Below are 20,127 nucleotides of genomic sequence, written 5' to 3' on the forward strand. Positions count from 1 at the left end.
TGACATTTTGACTTCTTGCTATGATAGAAAAATGTGGTTTCACCAGTATCACCACCAGATGTGTTTACCACTGGCTAACCAGCGGCCCTAAAAAATTGAATGACATCTACGTGTAGGGAAGCCTGCAGTTGGGTACCGCAAGATTCTGTCTTGGCCTAATACTCTTCAACATCAAGGAAATAGAAAGAGAACTCATCAAATCTGCAGATGACATATAGCCTGGGGGAACAGTTAACTCTTTAGAAGGTAGACTCAAATTAGAGAAGGCTCTTGACAGACTCACCAAAGGAGTTAGTTGCCTTAGCTTTCAGTCACAATGTATTCAGTCAATGTTTACTACGCATCTTTTCTTTAGTTAATAAGAGCCTTTGCCAATGTGATCCCTTCCTAATCTAACAATTCCCAGCTAGCACGGCCCAGAAAAGACTAAACAGACAGTTATTGGTATCAATTTAGAAATATACAGAAAGAGAATGGTATTAGTAATTGGTTTTCTGTAGATAGAAGTCTGGTGTGCTGGAACCATCCAGTATGATCTTAAAACAGTGAATATTGTTCATATGGTTGTTATCTGATTATCTTATTCTCCTGCCAGGCATATTCTGGGGTAAAAGTCAACTTTATTGTAGATCAGTGATAGTTAATCTTTTTGTCGTTGTATGCCAAAAGCTTGTGTAATAGCATGCACGTGTGCCGGCACCCATAATGCAATGTGGGGGGTACTGCACATGTGCCCATGATCTCCATGATCCCCTACCCACCATACATGTGCACGTGATCTTCCACCCCACACACTTGCAGCCCCCTTATGTAGTCTCCTGGGATCACAAATGGGTCATGCATGCATGTGTGTGTGACCCCTGTGTGTGCACCTCCTGCATACGCCCCCTCCCCGCAGCCCAAAAATCAGCTGGCCAGTGGGAGAGGTGCACATTCACATGTCCGGTGGAGTTGAGCTGGCCAATGGCTTGCGTGCCCACAGAGACGGATCTGTGTGCCATAGGTTCACCATCACAGTTATAGACCCTTGATACCTTTAACTGAATTCTTGTTTTATTCAAGAAATCCTGGCCGCTGCAAAGAACTTTTGTTGCTGTGTTTTTCTGACTGCATTATTGGTCGGTACCTCAAAGCAACTACAGTAACGAAAGAAGAGTCGTTGATAGCAGCTACTGGGAAGTATTGTCAAAAACTATGTCAAATCAGTTCTGAACCCCAGATCACAAATGCAACAGTGGTTTTACCACAATTGAAAAGGTACTGCTGATTAAAATAAGATTAAATCCACTTAAAACAAATGGTTTGCTTTTCTTGAGTAAAAATAGTTTTAAGCACTAATGTCATATAATTGTTTGTCTTTAAGAGAGTATGAATATCTTCATTTCAGAGATGTATTAGCAGAAGGAGTTACTTTAGAGAAATGGAATAAGTCTGTTTCAAATATTATTTTAGGAAATCAAGATTGTCAGACTGAGATTGGGAAACTTGAATGCTTTTGATCAACCTTTTTTATTGTGAGCAGAGATACAGTTTTACAGTAAAGATTGCCTCAATGCCCTATATATTTTAATTTTAAAGAGGACCCCATGATACATATCTGTTTTAAACTTAGCTGCACTTTTTCAATATTTAAAACATTGCATTCTACTTAGTCTTAATTACATTTCATCTGTTTAGCATTTAATTGAAACTTACCTAAAAATTGTTTTACAAATCATCTTTACAGCAACATCTATGGTGTTCAACCAGTAGCAGTATCCATGTGTTTTTATGACACTGTGCTCATAATTCATATGCGGACCAGGATTGTGGGGGCAATATGCCACCTCTGTTAAAAACTGCTATTGCCACCTCTGTTAAAAACTGCTATTGCTATTTGCTATTGCTATTTGCTGCCCTGAGTCTAAGGAGAAGGACAGCAAAAAAATGGAATAAATAAATCAATTAAATAAATCAATAAATAAATATGCAACTTTTTTGTCATGTTTGACAAGTGGTCAGCGAAGCTTCCTTATTTGGGGAAAATAACTTCAAAGTCACTACAATCTTTTTTCTTTCTAAGAGTGAAAAGTCAGATATTTTGTGGAAAGTATTGCAGAAGGAGGTGTATGTAGTATCTAAGTAACTGACTCACTGCAAGAATTGTTTTGTGTATTTTAAGCATTACTACTACTTTGATTTTCTAATACCTTAGAAAGTCAAGAAGACAGCTGCCAAACTTCCTTCCACAGTACAACATTCCAGACAGAATAAGAGAATGTGTGGAAAAGAAATCTGATATATTGTTTTTTTATCCAGAGCTTGGAAAGGCAAGTTAAGATCTCTATCAATTTAAATATACTGATACATGAATCTGATACAACTGTAATCAGATATCTTACTTGTAAGATTGTCTAAATGCAGAATATTATACATCAATGTATTTTTTATAAGATCAGCAGGTGGAGTTTGCACATGTTGACCCAGCTATCAGCCTGCTGTTTTGCTGTTGCAGATACTATTGTAAAATAAATGTTAGGAATGAATTATACTATGATGGTGTGGTGGGGGGGGAGTTAATTTTTATGTCAGGGTTCTCTAGGACCTGAACATTATTTCAAGGGTTTCTTAAGGACAAAAAGTCTGAGAAAGACTGCACTACAACATATTTTATCTTTTATTAATTATAGCAAGAAAACCTTGAAATTTTCAAGCATTCTGCCTTTGCTTTGTTAAAAGCTACAAGATGGTCCCATTGAAGAATGGCAGGGCAGATGTATCTTTGTTGAGTCTAGCAAAGGAGTTACAGAAAAAGTTGGAATAGCTAAAATATAGCTTTTCTCCACTGCACTTGGAAGGAGAGTCCAACATGGGTAATTCTCTAGTCCTATTGGTAGAGACTGATCTGTAAAAAAACATGACTTTAGTAATCGAGTTGTTGAAGCATGAAATTCATTACCGGACTCCGTAGTATCATCGCCTAACCCCCAACATTTTTCTCTTAGACTATCCACGGTTGACCTTTCCAGATTCCTAAGAAGTCAGTAAGGAGCGTACATAAGCGCACTAGAGTGCCTTCCATCCCCTGTCCTATAGTCTCTCCTATATCTCGTATTTCTGCGGATGGGCCGGTGCTGAGCCTCTCGGTTGTGGCCTCCCCCCCCCCATCCCCGGCGGGCTGGCAGGGGTATGGGGAGCGCACAGCATTCAAAATAAGAAAAACCTCGCCGCCACCAGACGCTCAGCAGCAGACCGCGGTGAGTGGACAGGAGATTCGGGAGCTTATTATATCTGTGTAAAATCTTGTGCCGCGGACCGGATAAGTAGCCTCAGTGGGCCGCAGTTTGGGGACCGCTGTTATGTTATCTTCGTTTTTTAAAACTGAGCTCACGGGGGCAGGCAGGGGGCGGTGCCTAGTTAATATGTTAATTTAAACTCAGTCTCTACCAATAGGACTAGAGAATTACTCATGTTGGACTCTCCTTTCAGTGCATCGAGAAGACCGTTCAGGTAGGTTCAACGGTTCTTTCTGGGCTACGGTAAAGTGGGTGGGGAGGGAATTTTTTTGCAAAGTGTTAGCTTAGAAGAACAGTTGGTTTAGAATGGATTCTTATAAAAGAGTATGTCTAATTTGAGAGCCTGTTTGATCTCGTGGTTAAGGTACCAGACTAGAAATTGGGAGGCTGTGACTTATTGTCCCATTTTAGGCCCAAAGCCAAATGGGTGATCTTAGGAAGGAAGCAGGGACAAACCATTTATGAAATCTTGCCAAGACAATGTCTGCAATTTGTCAGGCAGTCACCAGGAGTCAAAGCTGCCCGCTTGATTAAAAAAAACCATTGTTAATTAGGAAATAATATGCCAGAAATCTAAAAGGAGACTTTAAAAAAAACTTCCAGAAATGATTGCATCATCACTATGGAAGGAGAGAAATGATTTTAACTTTCTGCCTTCCCTTAGAGAAATCAACAGAAGAGACTTAACTGCCTTAGCATTCATTGGTTTTAAAGAGATACCATAAAACGCTATTTGGAATATTGATTCATTCCCCCCCTCCCCCTTACTGATTATTTTCTTCCCTTTGGCTTGTAATGGAGTGTGAAACTTAAAACTGAAAGATGTTCACACAATTTGTAGATGTACATGGTGCCTTTTACTTCACTGAACTTGCACTTCCATGTCTTTGATTGGAAGTTTATAGTTTCTAGAGTAGGCATGGGGAACCTCTGCTAACCTAAATGTTTCTGAGATGTCATTCCTCAGAGCCCAAAGCAGCATCACTATTTCTGAGAAGGACTGTAGATCTGTAAAAAACATGACTTTAGTAATCGAGTTGTTGAAGCATGGAATTCATTACCGGACTCTGTAGTATCATCCCTTAACCCCCAACATTTTTCCCTTAGACTATCCACGGTTGACCTCTCCAGATTACTAAGAAGTCAGTAAGGGGCGTACATAAGCGCACTAGAGTGCCTTCCGTCCCCTGTCCTATAGTCTCTCCTATATCTCGTATTTCTTCTCTACTATATCCTCTATAACATTCATTGTGTATTATTGTGAATTGTACAAAATAAATAAATAAAAATAAAATAAAATATGCCTCTGGTTGTTCACCATGATTTACAGTTCCTGTAATTTAAATTTTCTCAACTCTTTGTGTTTCAGGGTTTAACTCTATTTAACTATAAGACAAACTTTTCTACTCTTTTGTGGCTTGAAGATATCTATTCAGAGATGGAGCTGAAGAACTTTGCCATGTGTGGAGTCACTTTGGAAAAAAATGGAAATTTCCTAGTACTTGAAGTGCCAGGAGTCATAGAGGGCTGCCCGTCGTTATTCATTGGTAAGTATTTTCTATAATTTCATTAATTTTCAATAATTTTATATACAAAAGCAATAAATTGCAGTCTTCAAACCTCTTTTCTGCCTAGCTGAAGCACAGCTAAAAGTTTGATTTGGATCCTATAAGATCCTAATGGATTCCATCATTATTAGTATTATACATGTTTTTTAAGAATTTTATTTATAATGTCGAGTATTGCCCTCTTTTTGGACCTTCAGGAAAATATTGAGAAAAATAAGCTTAATAATTGTTTGGCCTTCAATATAGTGATATGGTTGGATTTCCTAATTCTGTTCCCTGTAGAATTACATTATTATATTTGGTATCAAGGGAAATAATTTAACATATACACTTCAAATTAGGTGACAAAGTGATACTGAAGACCCAGGACTATTTTGGAGAAGTAATCCACTATATTACATATATCACTGAGGTAAGTTAACTAGTTCTTTTTTGGCTTATTTTCTGTACATTTATGTCTTAATAATGTAGCTAAGCCATATTTACTTAAAAATAATTCTTCTATTATTAGGAATTAGTTCCATGTTAGTGATATATAATTGTATCCTTCAATTTGGGAGTTTTCTAAACTCCAAATTTACTGACTACATAACAGATTCCTATATATGTTCAGTTCCTGCAATTTTTGGAACTTTAGTTAAGGTATTAATAAAAGAATTCCAAATGCACTCATTTGAATACATTTCTCATAATGGATTTATCCACTACAGTGGAACCTCGACATACAAGCAGCTCTACTTACGAGCTACTCGAGATAAGAGCTGGGAGGGGAGCGACATTTTTGTTCGCCTCCCGAGCTCACATTCGGGATACGAGCACCAAGGAGCTGTCTCGGCTTCAGGAGACAGCTCCTTGGCGCTCGTATCCCGCGTGTTTTAAAAGGTTGCAGCCGGCCTGGGGTGCTGGGGGGGTGCTGGCAAGCCCCCCAGGCCGGCTGCAACCTTTTAAAACACGCGCGCCACTTCGCAGCTGTCTCCTGAAGCCGGAACGCTAACTTCCGCGTTCGGTTTCAGAAGACAGCTGCAAAGCGGCGCGCGTGTTTTAAAACGTCAGAGTCGGCCTGGAGGGCTCGGGGGGAAGCCCCCGAGCCCCCCAGGCTGGCTGCCACGTTTTAAAACACGCGCGCCACTTCGCAGCTGTCTCCTGAAGCCGGAACGCTAACTTCCGCGTTCGGTTTCAGAAGACAGCTGCAAAGCGGCGCGCGTGTTTTAAAACGTCAGAGCTGGCCTGGGGGGCTCGGGGGCTCAGAGCCGGCCTGGGGGGCTCGGGGGCTTCTCCCCGAGCCCCCCAGGCCGGCTCTGACGTTTTAAAACACGCGCGACGCTTTGCAGCTGTCTTCTGAAACCGAACGCGGAAGTTAGCGTTCCGGCTTCAGGAGACAGCTGCGAAGTGGCGCGCGTGTTTTAAAACGTGGCAGCCAGCCTGGGGGGCTCTACTGTATTTGCCAACCATTCTTTGTCATCAATTTCCCATCTATATTTCTTCCTCCCAGGTAAATTTAGGATTAACATCCCATTCAAGAGTGGGAATTATCATCATTGCCTGTTTCTTTTCACTGCCATGCAGCTTCTTTTGCAGCTTCATCCACTAGCCTACTTATAGCCAGCCACTCTGGTTTTTCAGCTGACTTTAATACAGATTTAATAAGCTTTAGTTACTTTAGCTCCTTTCCTTATTGTTATTAAATTCCACCTAAATCTTCCCAAAGGTATGTAAAATTCCACAAACATATTTAGAATCCATATAGATATTACCTACTTTATTTGCCCAGGTTCGCCTGGTTCACCAGTTGCAGCCCTATCTGGACCGGGACTCACTGCTCACAGTCACTCATGCCCTCATCACCTCGAGGTTCGACTACTGTAATGCTCTCTACATGGGGCTACCTTTGAAAAGTGTTCGGAAACTCCAGATCGTGCAGAATGCAGCTGCGAGAGCAGTCATGGGCTTACCTAGGTATGCCCATGTTTCACCAACACTCCGCAGTCTGCATTGGTTGCCGGTCAATTTCCGGTCACAAAGTGTTGGTTATTACCTTTAAAGCCCTTCATGGCACTGGACCAGAATATCTCCGAGACCGCCTGCTGCCGCACGAATCCCAGCGACCAATTAGGTCCCACAGAGTGGGCCTTCTCCGGGTCCCGTCAACTAAACAATGTCGGTTGGCGGGCCCCAGGGGAAGAGCCTTCTCTGTGGCTGCCCCGACCCTCTGGAACCAACTCCCCCTGGAGATTAGAACTGCCCCTACTCTCCTTGCCTTTCGTAAGCTCCTTAAGACCCACCTTTGTCGTCAGGCATGGGGGAACTGAGACATCTCCCCCAGGCATATACAATTTATGAATGGTATGTCTGTATGTATGTTTGTTTAGAAAATGGGGTTTTTTAAATATTTTTAAACTGTAATTTAGATTTGTTTTAAATTGTTTCACTTTGTTGTGAGCCGCCCCGAGTCTGCGGAGTGGGGCGGCATACAAATCTAAATAATAAATAATAAAAATAAAATAAATTTGCCAACAGCTTCAAAGCTTGAAACAAAGCAAAGACTTCACATATTTGTGCCGACCACTCAATCTCAGTATTGGCTGTGGCCTCCAATCATCTAGCTACAGTATGTCTTTATCCACCCCTCGAAATGATCTGTTAATAAACAAATCCATGCCACCCTCACACACTTTCTTTTGCAGATCTACTTTCTCAACACAGTCCTTCCTTTCCCTTGATAAAAATTCCCTTGATAAAAATATCACACACACATTTGTGCTGTCAACAAACATCTTCCTCCCAATTAATCAGTATAATTCCCTCGGCATCTAGTAACTCATCCCTCAAGCAGTGGAAAACAACCGTGGTTTTAATAAAAAAATATTACTTACCTAACCACAGCTCCAAAACCTGGCCAAGCATTGATCACTATGTCTCCTATCCTTTCTGGCTTTATCTGGTTACAACCCTGACCAAACAAATGTCCGAAATACACTTCAGTATTTACATACTGACACTCTCAAGCCTTTTCTTCCCAGAAATCAAACAACTCATTTATTCCCTGCTCCTCCTCACCTGTCTCCTCTCCTGACAATAACAAATCATCTACATACTGCAACAACCGCAACAATGGACTAAACTTCCTCGACGCTTGTTCCAATATCTGTCCAAATAAATTAGGACTTTCAGTAAATCCCTGTGATTACGCACACCACTTCCATGTGTATCTGAATCTGCCCATTCAAAAGCAAAAATAATCACACCAAAAACTTCATCACACTTTTACAGACTCTACCCTCCTTCAAGAGTACCTTCAGAGGAGGAATATTTAAGATTCCCCTATTACCTATTATTATTGGTAGGTGTCACAAAAGTTCTATCTGTGCCAAATACATTTCTTATAACTGAAAACATAGTTGTTAATAATAATAATAATAATAATAATAATAATAATTTATTGGATTTGTATGCCGCCCCTCTCCGTAGACTCGGCTAACAACAATAATAAAAACAACATGTGACAATCCAATAATAAAACAACTAAAAACCCTTATTATAAAACCAAACATACACACAGTCATACCATGCATAACTTGTAATGGCCTAGGTCAGAAGAGGCCTAAGTCAGAAGAGGTAAGGAGCACTGGATATCTCCTTTCACATTTGTCACTTCTCTCTACAAATCCCTGCCTGCCTGTAGCTGCTTCTTGCATACAATCAGTTCCCTCAGCTTGCACAAAGGGAAAGGAGCAAACCTCAAAAGATCACATCCTTTTTGTCCTCCTCTGTCTCATAAAGCACCAGAGGGACAATACCAAAAGTGAACATACCACTGTTGATTTCAGGCACACTCTAAGTTTAAAGCATTCACGCAATAGAAATCAGAATCCCAATCTCCACTAAAACAAACATTCTGTTAACAACATTCATAATCATCTTTTATTTCTCCTCTAGAGACTAAGCCAATGAGTATGTCTTTTTTATCATTAGAATTGTTAGTAACCAAAGTCCCCATTTCACCCGAGACTCTTTTTTTTTTATTCCTCTGAACACTTCTTCCTGTTAGTACTACACACAGAGAGACATCTCTGCGGACAGGGTTAATCTCAGCACAGCCACAGACATCACAATCAATCTCCCAATGCTATCCCTATTTCCTTTATAAAAATAAACACATGTCTTACATCAAAAAATAGGGTGTGTGCACATGTTCTCTCTTACCCAAAAAGGAGGTCCAGGCCCCACGTTGGGCACCAGATTTGTGATAGAAATTCACTAAGTAATTTCACAGGAGTCCAAGTAAAAACAACAACAACAACAACAACAATAATAATAATAATAATAAATAATAAATAATATATTAGATTAGTATGCCACCAAACAGCTTTTATTCTTTGCCAAAGGTCCCCACAATGGTCAGAGAATATAGTCTCTGAATCAAAACGGGGCATAACATCCTTCAAGTACTTTACAGCATGTTTCCATCCTACTCTTCCCATCTCCTCCCATCTCATCATCCAAACTCCCTGGAAGACTGGAACTTTACTAGAATCTGATATCATCTTTGGCCACTTCCTTTCAATATGTGCCTTCCCATATACTTCTCTACAAAAACATATTCTGCTTATTAGAAAGTGAGGAATCGCTGACAGGCAAAATGTCTTTTTTTGCAGAATTAAAGTTGAAAAACACGGCTTCACTTATGCTCTTGTACTAACTTCTTACAAGAATAAAACCTCCTTTTCTCACAGGATCTGTCATTTGTGTAGGGACCTAAAATTCAACTCTTGGTGTTTCCTTAAGTTAAAGGTTTTTTTTTTTTTTAAGTCTGGGTATATAGTGAAATAATTAGTTTCTTCTGTTTATATAGATTTATGAGGAAGATGTTACCCTGAAAGTCAACACAGATTTTGTGCAGGCATATAATTTTGAACCTATGAATGTGGAATTTGTTCATAGCAGGTACTATTTCGAATACTTGCATCTCATTTCATTGTGAAGCATACTATGTATGTTTTTGCCAGTTCAGGAAACTACATTGTGGTTCTCTCAAGCACTCAAAATGGATTAAAAAAATAATGTTCATATTGGTAAAGGGTGAGATTATTTTGTAGCCAATGACAGAAGACCATGATTGTTTTTGTTTGAAGGTTTCTCTTAATTATCATTATGCAAATCCTGAGTATTTTTTTAAAAAAATGAGAATGGTCAAAGAGACATCTCTGTTTGCTAACATAAGTTTGATAATGAATAGAACAGAACAGAATTCTTTATTGGCTGTGTGATTGGACACATAAGGAATTTGTCTTGGGTGCATATGCTCTGTGCATAAAAAAATGCATTCATCAAGAATCTTAAGATATAACACTTATTGGACAAAAATACATAGCAAGGTTGAAAAGGCTGTTTTAATCTCTTAAAAGCTCAAGAAATTTTTCACTCTGCTACTTTTTAATCTTAAAAGAATCCCAAAATAATCCAGTCTAACAAAATAATTTTTTAAATGGGTTGGTGGATTACGTAGTATTCCTTGATTTTAGTTTTCTCAGACTGTTTGTTAGGTACCTTCACATCAAACTGATACAATGTCTCTGCTGCCATTTCACAGCTTTTGTTCCTTAATTATATCTGTTTTGAATTTATTTTTTAATATCAGATTTCAAATATTTCATACAACTTTTTGACTACTTACGGTATATGAATCTTTTGGCACCAATTCTAATAATAAGCCATTTGTAGGCACAGTCCTCCACCCACCTTTCCAAATTTAGGGAAATGATGAACAATAGTGTTTTGATAGGTGGTTTGTTTTGCATCTACTAGGGCAAGAAATACAAGCAAACACTAATGGATTTAGACATGTTTTCCAACTATCACAGACATATAACAGCATTCTTGAGCATAATATATTGGTCAGGCTTACTCTTTTAATCTCTTAATATTATGTTTTTTCTGAACTTTCCACAGGATAACAACTAGGAGAAGCCATCATGCATTAGAACAAGCCATCAGTTTAGGAGCAAACGGTATATGTATTACCTACTTGTTTATTTTTGCTGAAATTGTAATAGTCTAGTTTTTCTTTCATTGTTGTTATTTCAGTAGACATGGTATATTGAGGTAGGTTTTTGTTGGACCTTTTTAACATCTTTTATCGTGTTTCCCTGAAAACAAGATAGGCTTATATTTTTTTACACCACCCCCAAAAATGCTCCTGGCCTTATTATCGGGGATGGCTTATTTGGGGGGGGGGGGGTGCAGGAGGCACCTCACCTGCCACCTCCAAATTGCACCCCACTGAGACACATGTCCTACCTGGGACTTGTAGCTCCATTGTGTTCCTCAGCATTGTGTCCAAGGAAGAAAGCCCATTATACCAGCAAAAAAAAGTCTAGTGAGTTCAATCAAACTTCTCAATTTCATGAGAAGTTTTCTTTTACAAGTCCAATGGGCTTTCGTGCCTGGAACAACTCTGAGGAATGCAACAGATCTACAAGTCTCAGGTAGGACACACGTCTCTCAACCCTCCCCACTGTGAGACACCCGTCGCAACAAAGGAAAGAATCAGGACAGACAGAAGCCGCCGGGTAAAGAGCGCTTGTCCAGAGCAGCTCCTGCCCTGGTTGGATTTGGAAGCTGAAGAACCGGAGTTTGGGGCAAAGAAAGAAAGACTTCTGCTGCTTTCCTTCCATGCAGCCAAAAGCAGAAGCAGCAGAAGTCTGTCTTTCTTTAGAAAAGGGCATGGCCAATTACCACGGCGACATGGAGTTCCCCACATTCTGCAGGGAACTCTGAATTCCTGTTGCTTGGGTACCTGGTTCAGTCAGAACCAGGTCGGAACAGCCCTAGAGAGGTGGTGAAGAACAGGGACATTATTGGCAATCTGTTTGAGGTTGGCAAACCCCATAGTGAACCGACTTAGGGCCCTCAACTGGCGTAAATGGAAATGAGCTTGCAAAAGCCATTCAAGCCACAATGGCTGCAAACGGAAAGATCAATTTATGTTGAAGATTGGAAGACACATGGAAAGAGGAACAAAGAAAAGTGCTGGAAAGTTAAAGAAGACTAAAAGTTGTGCTGGTGAGTTATTTAGCCGAATTTAAGTTTGGGACTTTTTTTTTGCTGATTTCAAACAGGAACAAAAAGACTGGGGAAAATGAAGACAAAACAGCTATTTAGCACCTAATGTTGCAGTGGAAAAATATTAAGGAATGTTGCAAAAGCCCAATGTTTGATAACTTATATTTGTTCTTTAACTTTGAAGCGAAATATTTGATCTAATAAAATTGATTTAATTAAACATCAACTAATGAGAAGTGCCACCTGCTGGTTGGAGGAATTACTACAGTGGAAGTTTTTTGTGGATGGTTATTTAGCTGCTGGCCTTGGACTTTGAAAAATAAAATAAAATTAACATCTTATGTGTTCAAGGCTGTGAACTTGGAATGAACTTCTATTTACTTGAAAGGAGAAAGAAAAAAAGTTTGAAAGAAAAGGATTACTTCAGACAGTAAACTGGTGAAATGTGGCATTTGCAATATGGCATTAGAAAATGAGGGTCTTATAGTGTTCTTTAAGGTTTATTTTTCACTATCGAATGGTTTGGCCCTTCTCTATCCTTTAACCCTCCATGTCTTTGCGGATGGGGAGAGGTGCCGTAAGAGAAACGAGGCTGGAGGAAAGAATGGTATGAAATTGGCCATTAGCAAACCCCCTGGCCCTCCAGAGAACTTAATGCATGCTGTTTTCCATTCCTTGCCACAGAGAGACAGCTGAGTTTTAAATGGCTTTGAGCCTCATCTGGTTCCCTTACCCACCAGGCGCAGCGCAGGTGGCCAGAAGCAACTGAGCGGCTCCTTCTGCTTTCTCTGCTTGTTTATGTTTCCCTCCCCCCCCCCCTTTCTTTGCCTTTTCTTCCTCCCCACGTGTGTGCACTCCTTCCTTCTCTCCCTCCTTAGAGTTTGATTACAAAGAGATGGGAGGGAGGGACATTGTGTTGGAGCAGTCGAGAGGCGGATACACCCACACCCCGCAGACTGGCTCAGTTGCTCTGCACTGCCTGCAGCAGCATTTTAAAGCACACTCCTGCCTGCGTGGAGGCAGGGATCAATGCTTGCCTCCTCTTCATCGCAGGAAGAAGCACATTTTAAATTGCTGTAGGCAGAGTCCAGAGGAGCCAGCAAGCTAGTCCTGCCAGACGTGTGCACACCCACCTGGCTTGCTATCGCTCTCATGGCTGTGAGCCGCTCTTTGCTGCAAGCGAGGGAGGGAGGCAGCGGTGGCAGGAAGCAGAGCTGAAGGGACGGTGGGAGGCAAGCGAAGGAGGTGGCAGGAGACAGAGCCAAAGGAATAATGGGAGGTGAGCAAAGAAGGTGGCAGCAGAAGGCAGAGCTGAAGGGTCAGCAGGAAGCAGAGCCAACGGGGCTTGCTCTCGCTCTCCTGTCTGGGAGCCGGTCACTCTTGGCCGGGAGAGAGAGAGAATAAGCAAGAGGTAGTTACACGCACCCCCCACAGGACTGGCTCAGCTACATTGGGCTGCTTTCAACAGCGTTTTGAAACGTGTTCCTACCTGTGATGAAGGGATCGATGCTCGCCTCCTGTTCTTTGCAGGTAGGAGCGCATTTCACACTGACGTAGTCAGACCCCAGAAGAGCTGAACTAGTCCCATGGGCTATGTGCAAACCTGCCTCTCACTTGCTCTCACTCTCCTGGTCAAAAGAGGAAAAAGAGAGGCTCCCAGCATGTCCTCCCTTTCCCCAGAAAGTATTTGGGGAGGCTTATTTTCAGGGCAGGGCTTGTTTCAAGCCATGTCCCATAAAGCCCTGTCGGACATATTATCAAGACATGTCTTATAGGGGAAACACCGTACAACAATAGCTTATATTAATTTCTTATTTTTATTATTCTTATTTTTCCTTTTCTTTTGCTCTTTTATTTCAAAGTTTTGTTTCCTGATGCTGTTATTGTACAACCACCACAAATTATGGAGAAGCAGCAGCATGAGTCAGAGTGTTCTTCCAGCATTTCAAAACAAAGTGTTACTCAAGAAACTCAGGTAAACTCCTGCCCCTAATCTACCTCTCCATTAATTTATTTATTGCTGCGGTGTTGTAAGAAAAATGTGAAATGTGTTCATTTGCTATTGTAGCTAACATGTTATTTAACTATATTTTGTTTTATTAGTCTTATATGTTGCTTCAATCCTAATTAGTCAGATCAGATTTACCTTATCCTCCAATAAAATTAGCCATATACAATAATTGCAGACAGGCAGTAGGGAAAGCAAGTAGGATGCTTGGCTGCATAGCTAGAGGTATAACAAGCAGGAAGAGGGAGATTATGATCCCGCTATATAGCGTGCTGGTGAGACCACACTTGGAATACTGTGTTCAGTTCTGGAGACCTCACCTACAAAAAGATATTGACAAAATTAAATGGGTCCAAAGACGGGCTACAAGAATGGTGGAAGGTCTTAAGCATAAAACGAACTTAATGAACTCAATCTGTATAGTCTGGAGGACAGAAGGAAAATGGGGGACATGATTGAAACATTTAAATATGTTGAGGGGTTAAATAAGGTCCAGGAGGGAAGTGTTTTTAATAGAAAAGTGAACAAGGGGACACAATCTGAAGTTAGTTGGGGGAAAGATCAAAAGCAACATGAGAAAATATTATTTTACTGAAAGAGTAGTAGATGTTTGGAACAAACTTCCAGCCGACGTGGTAGATAAATCCACAGTAACTGAATTTAAACATGCCTGGGATAAACATATATCCATCCTAAGATAAAATACAGAAAATAGTATAAGGGCAGACTAGATGGACCATGAGGTCTTTTTCTGCCGTCAGATTTCTTTGTTTCTATATAATCATTATCCTCATCAACAATAACAAACTAGGCACCAGATATTGCTTTCCAAGATAAAATAGATCAGTATCTTTATAAATATCTGGAAGACAGTCTGATCTCTAGAGGAATGCTATTTCAGAGAAAAGGACATAGGCGAAAAGATTGACCTTCAAGATGACATTTGCCAGGGACTGGCGCCCAAAGAAAGATTTCTGATCTATATCTAATGGATGGGCAGCATGTCCCTAGGGTAAGGGAGTACAGAAGATATCCACGTATTGAGATTCATTTCTATGTTTATCCAATTTATTTGCCCCCTGTCTTAACACTGCTAGGCTTACAATATTAAAAAATAAAATTATATAAATAAAATACTACAAAAGTACGAAAATACAAAATAGAATAGCTAAAAGATGGAAAGAGAAGGGAGGGGAGACATTATCAAAACATTTAAATATGTTAAAGGGTTAATAAAATTCAGGAGGGAAGTGTTTTTAATAGGAAAGTGAACACAAGAACAAGGGCGCAAAGTCTAAGGTTAGTTGGGGGGAAGATCAGAAGCAACATGAGAAAATATTTTACTGAAAGAGTAGTAGATGCTTGGAACAAACTTCCAGCAGACGTGGTTGGTAAATCCACAATAACTGAATTTAAACATGCCTGGGATAAACATATATACATCCTAAGATAAAATACAGGAAATAGTATAAGGGCAGACTAGATGGACCATGAGATCTTTTTTTGCTGCCAATCTTCTATGTTTCTATGATTAGGATGAACAGGGAGAGATCTGATATTAATTTATCAACCAACCCAACATAAACCCCTTCCTTTGGAGTGGACTTCACTCGGGGGAGGGGGGATGTTCCAAAGGGCAAGTACAATGATAGTGAAGGCTGTTTTAGACCCAGACAGAATACTCTGGCCGATAGGGTCCGCAGTATGCCTCCTTTGCTAGTTCCTGGACCAGTGGTATTACATGGTCCACCATTGGGACCCCAAGAATTGCCCACGCCAGTGCACTCTGCAGCAGCTGTAGCTTTCAAATGCTCTTCAAGGGTAGCTCCATGTAGAGCTCATTACAGTAATCCAACTACGAGATGATTGAGGCTTGAATGACAATGCATGGACTCCTGAGCCAGGAGACGCTGCAGTTGGCACACAACCTGAAGTTTTAAAGGTGGTGGCCAGCTTTTTAAATTGTACCTTGCAATCTGCTGATAATTGGTATTTATCAGTAGCAGAAAAGTTAGGACATTTTTTTGCAGAGTATTTAAGCTAAGTTTTAACTACTTAATAACTCTGAAGTTAAACCTTAGCACATGTCTTGACAAGCAATAGCATCTGGTATAGTTTGCCTAGGCTTGGAAGCAGTGGCATCAGTAACAATCCTCAGTGATGTCAGAATGTACAGTACATGTGCACTACAGTATCTCCATATGAACGCTGTATTTAGGTACATTAATAGTGTTAGTAATGATAAGTGTTTCAATAACTTTTTAGAATCTGTTTGTGAATATTTTACGTTACATTAAAATCACTTTATTAAAGTGGATTGAATGAAACATTATAAATATTGATTTTTGTGTTTTGCTGTTTTTAGGAAGAAAGAATAACAAAGGAAAAAGGAATGCCAGAAAATGAAAAAGAAGTTGTTTCTGATATAGTTACTACTGCCACACAAAGAAGTAGGTATCATTTTGTTGGGATAAAGTGGTTTAGAAGGTGCATTTTTAAATGCTTGTTGATTTTCGCTATATCAAAGAGCAAATGATCTATACTTGATTGTTACATATTTAAAATGGCTATGTATTTAGAGACATTTCTACATTTTTTTAATTATGTGCACTATAATATGTTCATTAAATTATATAATTTTGAATATAGTTAATAGAATGCTAACTTGGAATACACAAGGCTGTGACTTTTTCAATCCACTGCTGAATGAGCATCAGAAAATTGCAGTTAAAAGGATTCTTAATGGTGAATGTCGTCCAACTCCTTATATCCTATTTGGGCCACCAGGGACTGGCAAAACTGTCACAATTATTGAAGCAATTTTGCAGGTAACAGTGAATTGTCTGCTATTTTTAATAATGTTAAAACTCCATTAAAAATCATTCATCCATGATGTTTGGGAATACCGGTATATTTTGTGAATGAATACCTATTGCTGTGGAAGATAGGAATTGCTGGTGGATTTTCTCATCTGTAGATAACAGAGTTTTAATATGCATGAGAATGCTTTGAAAATAACAAGACACTTTCTGTATTAAAATATCATGAGAATAATTACAGTAATCTGACTTTGGTTATGTTTGAAAAAGGATGCTACAGAAAACTGTTACTCTTTATGGTGGCTCAATATAGCAAAATAAAGCACCAGTGCATAATTGTAGCTTACTGAAATATTCTGAATATTATGTTAATGTCTTCTCAGTCTTCAGTACTCTATGCATTAGCATGGAAATAAAATAACATTGAAATTTAATTGGTTCAACATAATTCTTAAATATTACCATGTAACTGTTCACTGTATATCAGTTAACATACAACATAGGAATGCTTGTTTTTGTCTAATTAGATATATTTTAGTTTACCAAGCAGCCGATTACTAGTCTGTGCACCATCCAATAGCGCTACAGATCTTATTTGTATACGACTTCATGAGACCAAGTTGTTAAAACCAGGAGTTATGGTCAGAGTTAATGCAATGAACAGAAACGAAGAGGTAAAAATGTATCTAAATGACTTTTTTGCTCTTTAAGTCTTTCTGTCTCGTCATTACATAAATAATGCATTTGAAGCTGGGAATTATACTTGTTTTAACTGAATGGTGGTTGTTTTTCCAAGTTACAGTACTCTGTTGCCATCTGAAAATGTTACTTGTTAATTTTTCTCTCCTGATGAAAAATTGAATTTGAAATCATAGGTTCAATAGGTCAGTTTCTGCATAAGAAATGTTGGAGTCAAGATGTAGAAATAGTTGAGGGAATAGTTCTCCAAGGTTTCCATCAGGCCAGAAGTATTATCAGGTTCTAATGTTTAATAGAAAAAAAATATATTTTTCTTTGAGTTGGATATTTTCAGAACAATAGAACTTCCAGATAAAATAAATCCTGTACAGAAACTAGTTCATAATTGCATTACACCTATGCAATTTTGTTGCAGAATCTATTTACGAAGAACAGAAGTAAAGAGCCTTATGAATATATTGTGCAGTTTTTAAAACAGCAGATACAACTTAATGACATAAGGAATCACTATGTAAAGGTACAATTTTACACAGTAATTCCTTATGTCATTTCGTACTGAGAAATATTGTAACTTCTTGATGTATGAATCAATTTTGTACAAAATCTAGTACATGAAAGCCAAATAAAAGATGGTGAAAATAGGGAAGCACATGGACAGCACTCTTCCCTTCTCCATCAAGGCCACTTTAAAGGGTAGCAGGATTACACCTATTTGAACTTCTTCAGAATCTGTATGTGTGCATGTCTGCGTACGTGAGCGCGTATTTTAGTACAGTGCAAGAATTGTGTTCGAGCTATTCTGCATCAGCGTGCCTTCCATCCCGTTCTACTGTCTCTCCTATATCTCTTTATATATCCTTCTTCTATTCCTATAGTTTTTCTTCTATTCTTTCTTTGATTTATTGTAGTCCTATATCTATTCTTCTAGTCTTTCATTGATATAACTTACTATAAGTTTTATTCCTCTGTAACCTCCATCATGTTTTGGACAACAGAAAAAAAGAATGGAAGAACTCTCAGATACCCGATGATTAAGGAAGTAATTAAAAAAAATACAAATGCGAAGAAATTGATAGATTAACTATGGAGTTAAATGACCAAAAAGACTTGGGCTATTATTCAAGCTGGACAACGTGGTACACATGGATACAGAAAAGGAATGAGAATTCACAAAAAGAGATGGAATAGTCTTCGGAGAGGGGCGGCATACAAATCTAATATATCATCATCATCATCATTATTATTATTATTATTATTATTATTTTATATACATAAATGTATAATTATAGAAAATATAGAGATGAATGTAAATATATGATGTTGATTCAACTAAAAGCATTAACATGTAATCAATATGTGTGTGTGTGTGTGTGTGTATTTCAAAAGTACAGTACTATTCCACTGAGCAGGTGCTGGAATGTCATCTAAGCAATTCAGCAATGAAAGGTAGAAAGAGAACATAACATGACGTAACAATACACAAAGAGGTCAAAATCAATATCTTCGGAGAGGGGCGACATACAAATCTAAATAATAATAATAATAAATAATAATAATAATAATATAGAGAACATAGACAAAAATCTACTGCGATCCCAGATTTTCAAGAAGGGACATGGTGCATCAGAGCAAAAATATTTGAGAGGAGGATTCAAATTGAATTAGGGATGCTTCATTATATGAGAGGCATTGCCTTCCTTTCAGAGTATAATATAATAAATACCATACATTGGAAATAATGAGTTGTGTCTACACTTGAAAATGTGTAAACTGATGGTAGGCATATTAATAACACATGCTTCTTTGTATTGACAGACTCTTGATGAGATAATAAAGTGTTACTGCAAAGATGGAGAAGATATTCACGAAGCATCTCGGTTTCGAATAATTATTGTGACCTGCAGCAGTGCAGGATTGTTCTACCAAATAGGAGTAAGGTACCGTGTAATCTTTTCTGACTATTCCAGGAAAAGTAGGGTATACAAATATTAGTAACTTCCTATAGAGAAGGGAATTGAAAGCAAAAAGCTATTACTTGAACTAGGTAAATGGACAACAAACTGCCTCAGCACAACTGATAAATGGCTGGGAGTTAATCCAAGTGGGAAAAGATCCTGATAAATGAAGAAGATGAGTTTCTTTCTGTCATTAAAAATATGTAATAAGCATATATTGCATGTAAATGTTCACAATTAACCTCCAAGTCGAATCTATAATTGCCACTGTGAGATGTTTATCCATTCGTACTGTAGCTCAGTGGTACATTTATATTAAGACCACAATATATCTGAATCTGGATATATGAAGACGTTCTCAGGAACCCACAATCAAAATTGGATAATTACCATTCCTTGTTATTTTCACATTGAAGTTGTACTCAATGACAACTGAAAATACTATACTATGAACCTCAATGATCTTGGAAATATAGTAACTTGCAAAAATCTATAATGGGCTTAACTGAAGGTAAACCCTTTTGTTTTAACCAATGTTACTTTGATACAATTTTCATTATTATTTTAAAGTGATATCTGAGAATGCTGAGCATACAACAAGTATTTCCAATTTTTATTATTCAACAATATTAGGTTTGGACATTTTACACATGTGTTTGTGGATGAAGCGGGGCAGGCAAATGAACCAGAAAGCCTAATCCCTCTGGGTTTGATTTCAGAAGTTAGTGGGCAAGTACGTAC

The 20,127-nt window shown here is 38.8% G+C and overlaps 1 protein-coding gene across 2 annotated transcripts in view; it reads left to right on the plus strand.

Annotated features, from left to right (window-relative positions):
• The window catches only part of MOV10L1 (Mov10 like RNA helicase 1), a 65,217-nt gene that overhangs the window by 26,349 nt on the left and 18,741 nt on the right, over positions 1-20,127 (plus strand). Inside the window, exons 9-20 of one of the 2 annotated variants that reach the window (XM_070755382.1) lie at positions 1,063-1,257; positions 2,195-2,309; positions 4,645-4,822; positions 5,185-5,255; positions 9,696-9,787; positions 10,793-10,851; positions 13,768-13,880; positions 16,279-16,363; positions 16,563-16,741; positions 17,260-17,406; positions 19,247-19,368; positions 20,020-20,119. In XM_070755382.1, the coding sequence (XP_070611483.1) occupies positions 1,063-1,257; positions 2,195-2,309; positions 4,645-4,822; positions 5,185-5,255; positions 9,696-9,787; positions 10,793-10,851; positions 13,768-13,880; positions 16,279-16,363; positions 16,563-16,741; positions 17,260-17,406; positions 19,247-19,368; positions 20,020-20,119 (1,456 nt within the window). The remainder of the gene's footprint in view (positions 1-1,062; positions 1,258-2,194; positions 2,310-4,644; positions 4,823-5,184; positions 5,256-9,695; positions 9,788-10,792; positions 10,852-13,767; positions 13,881-16,278; positions 16,364-16,562; positions 16,742-17,259; positions 17,407-19,246; positions 19,369-20,019; positions 20,120-20,127) is intronic. The other variant, XM_070755383.1, reaches the window with a different exon arrangement.

This window comes from Erythrolamprus reginae, chromosome 6 (genome assembly GCF_031021105.1).
Source record: "Erythrolamprus reginae isolate rEryReg1 chromosome 6, rEryReg1.hap1, whole genome shotgun sequence".
NCBI classification, from domain to species: domain Eukaryota; kingdom Metazoa; phylum Chordata; class Lepidosauria; order Squamata; family Dipsadidae; genus Erythrolamprus; species Erythrolamprus reginae.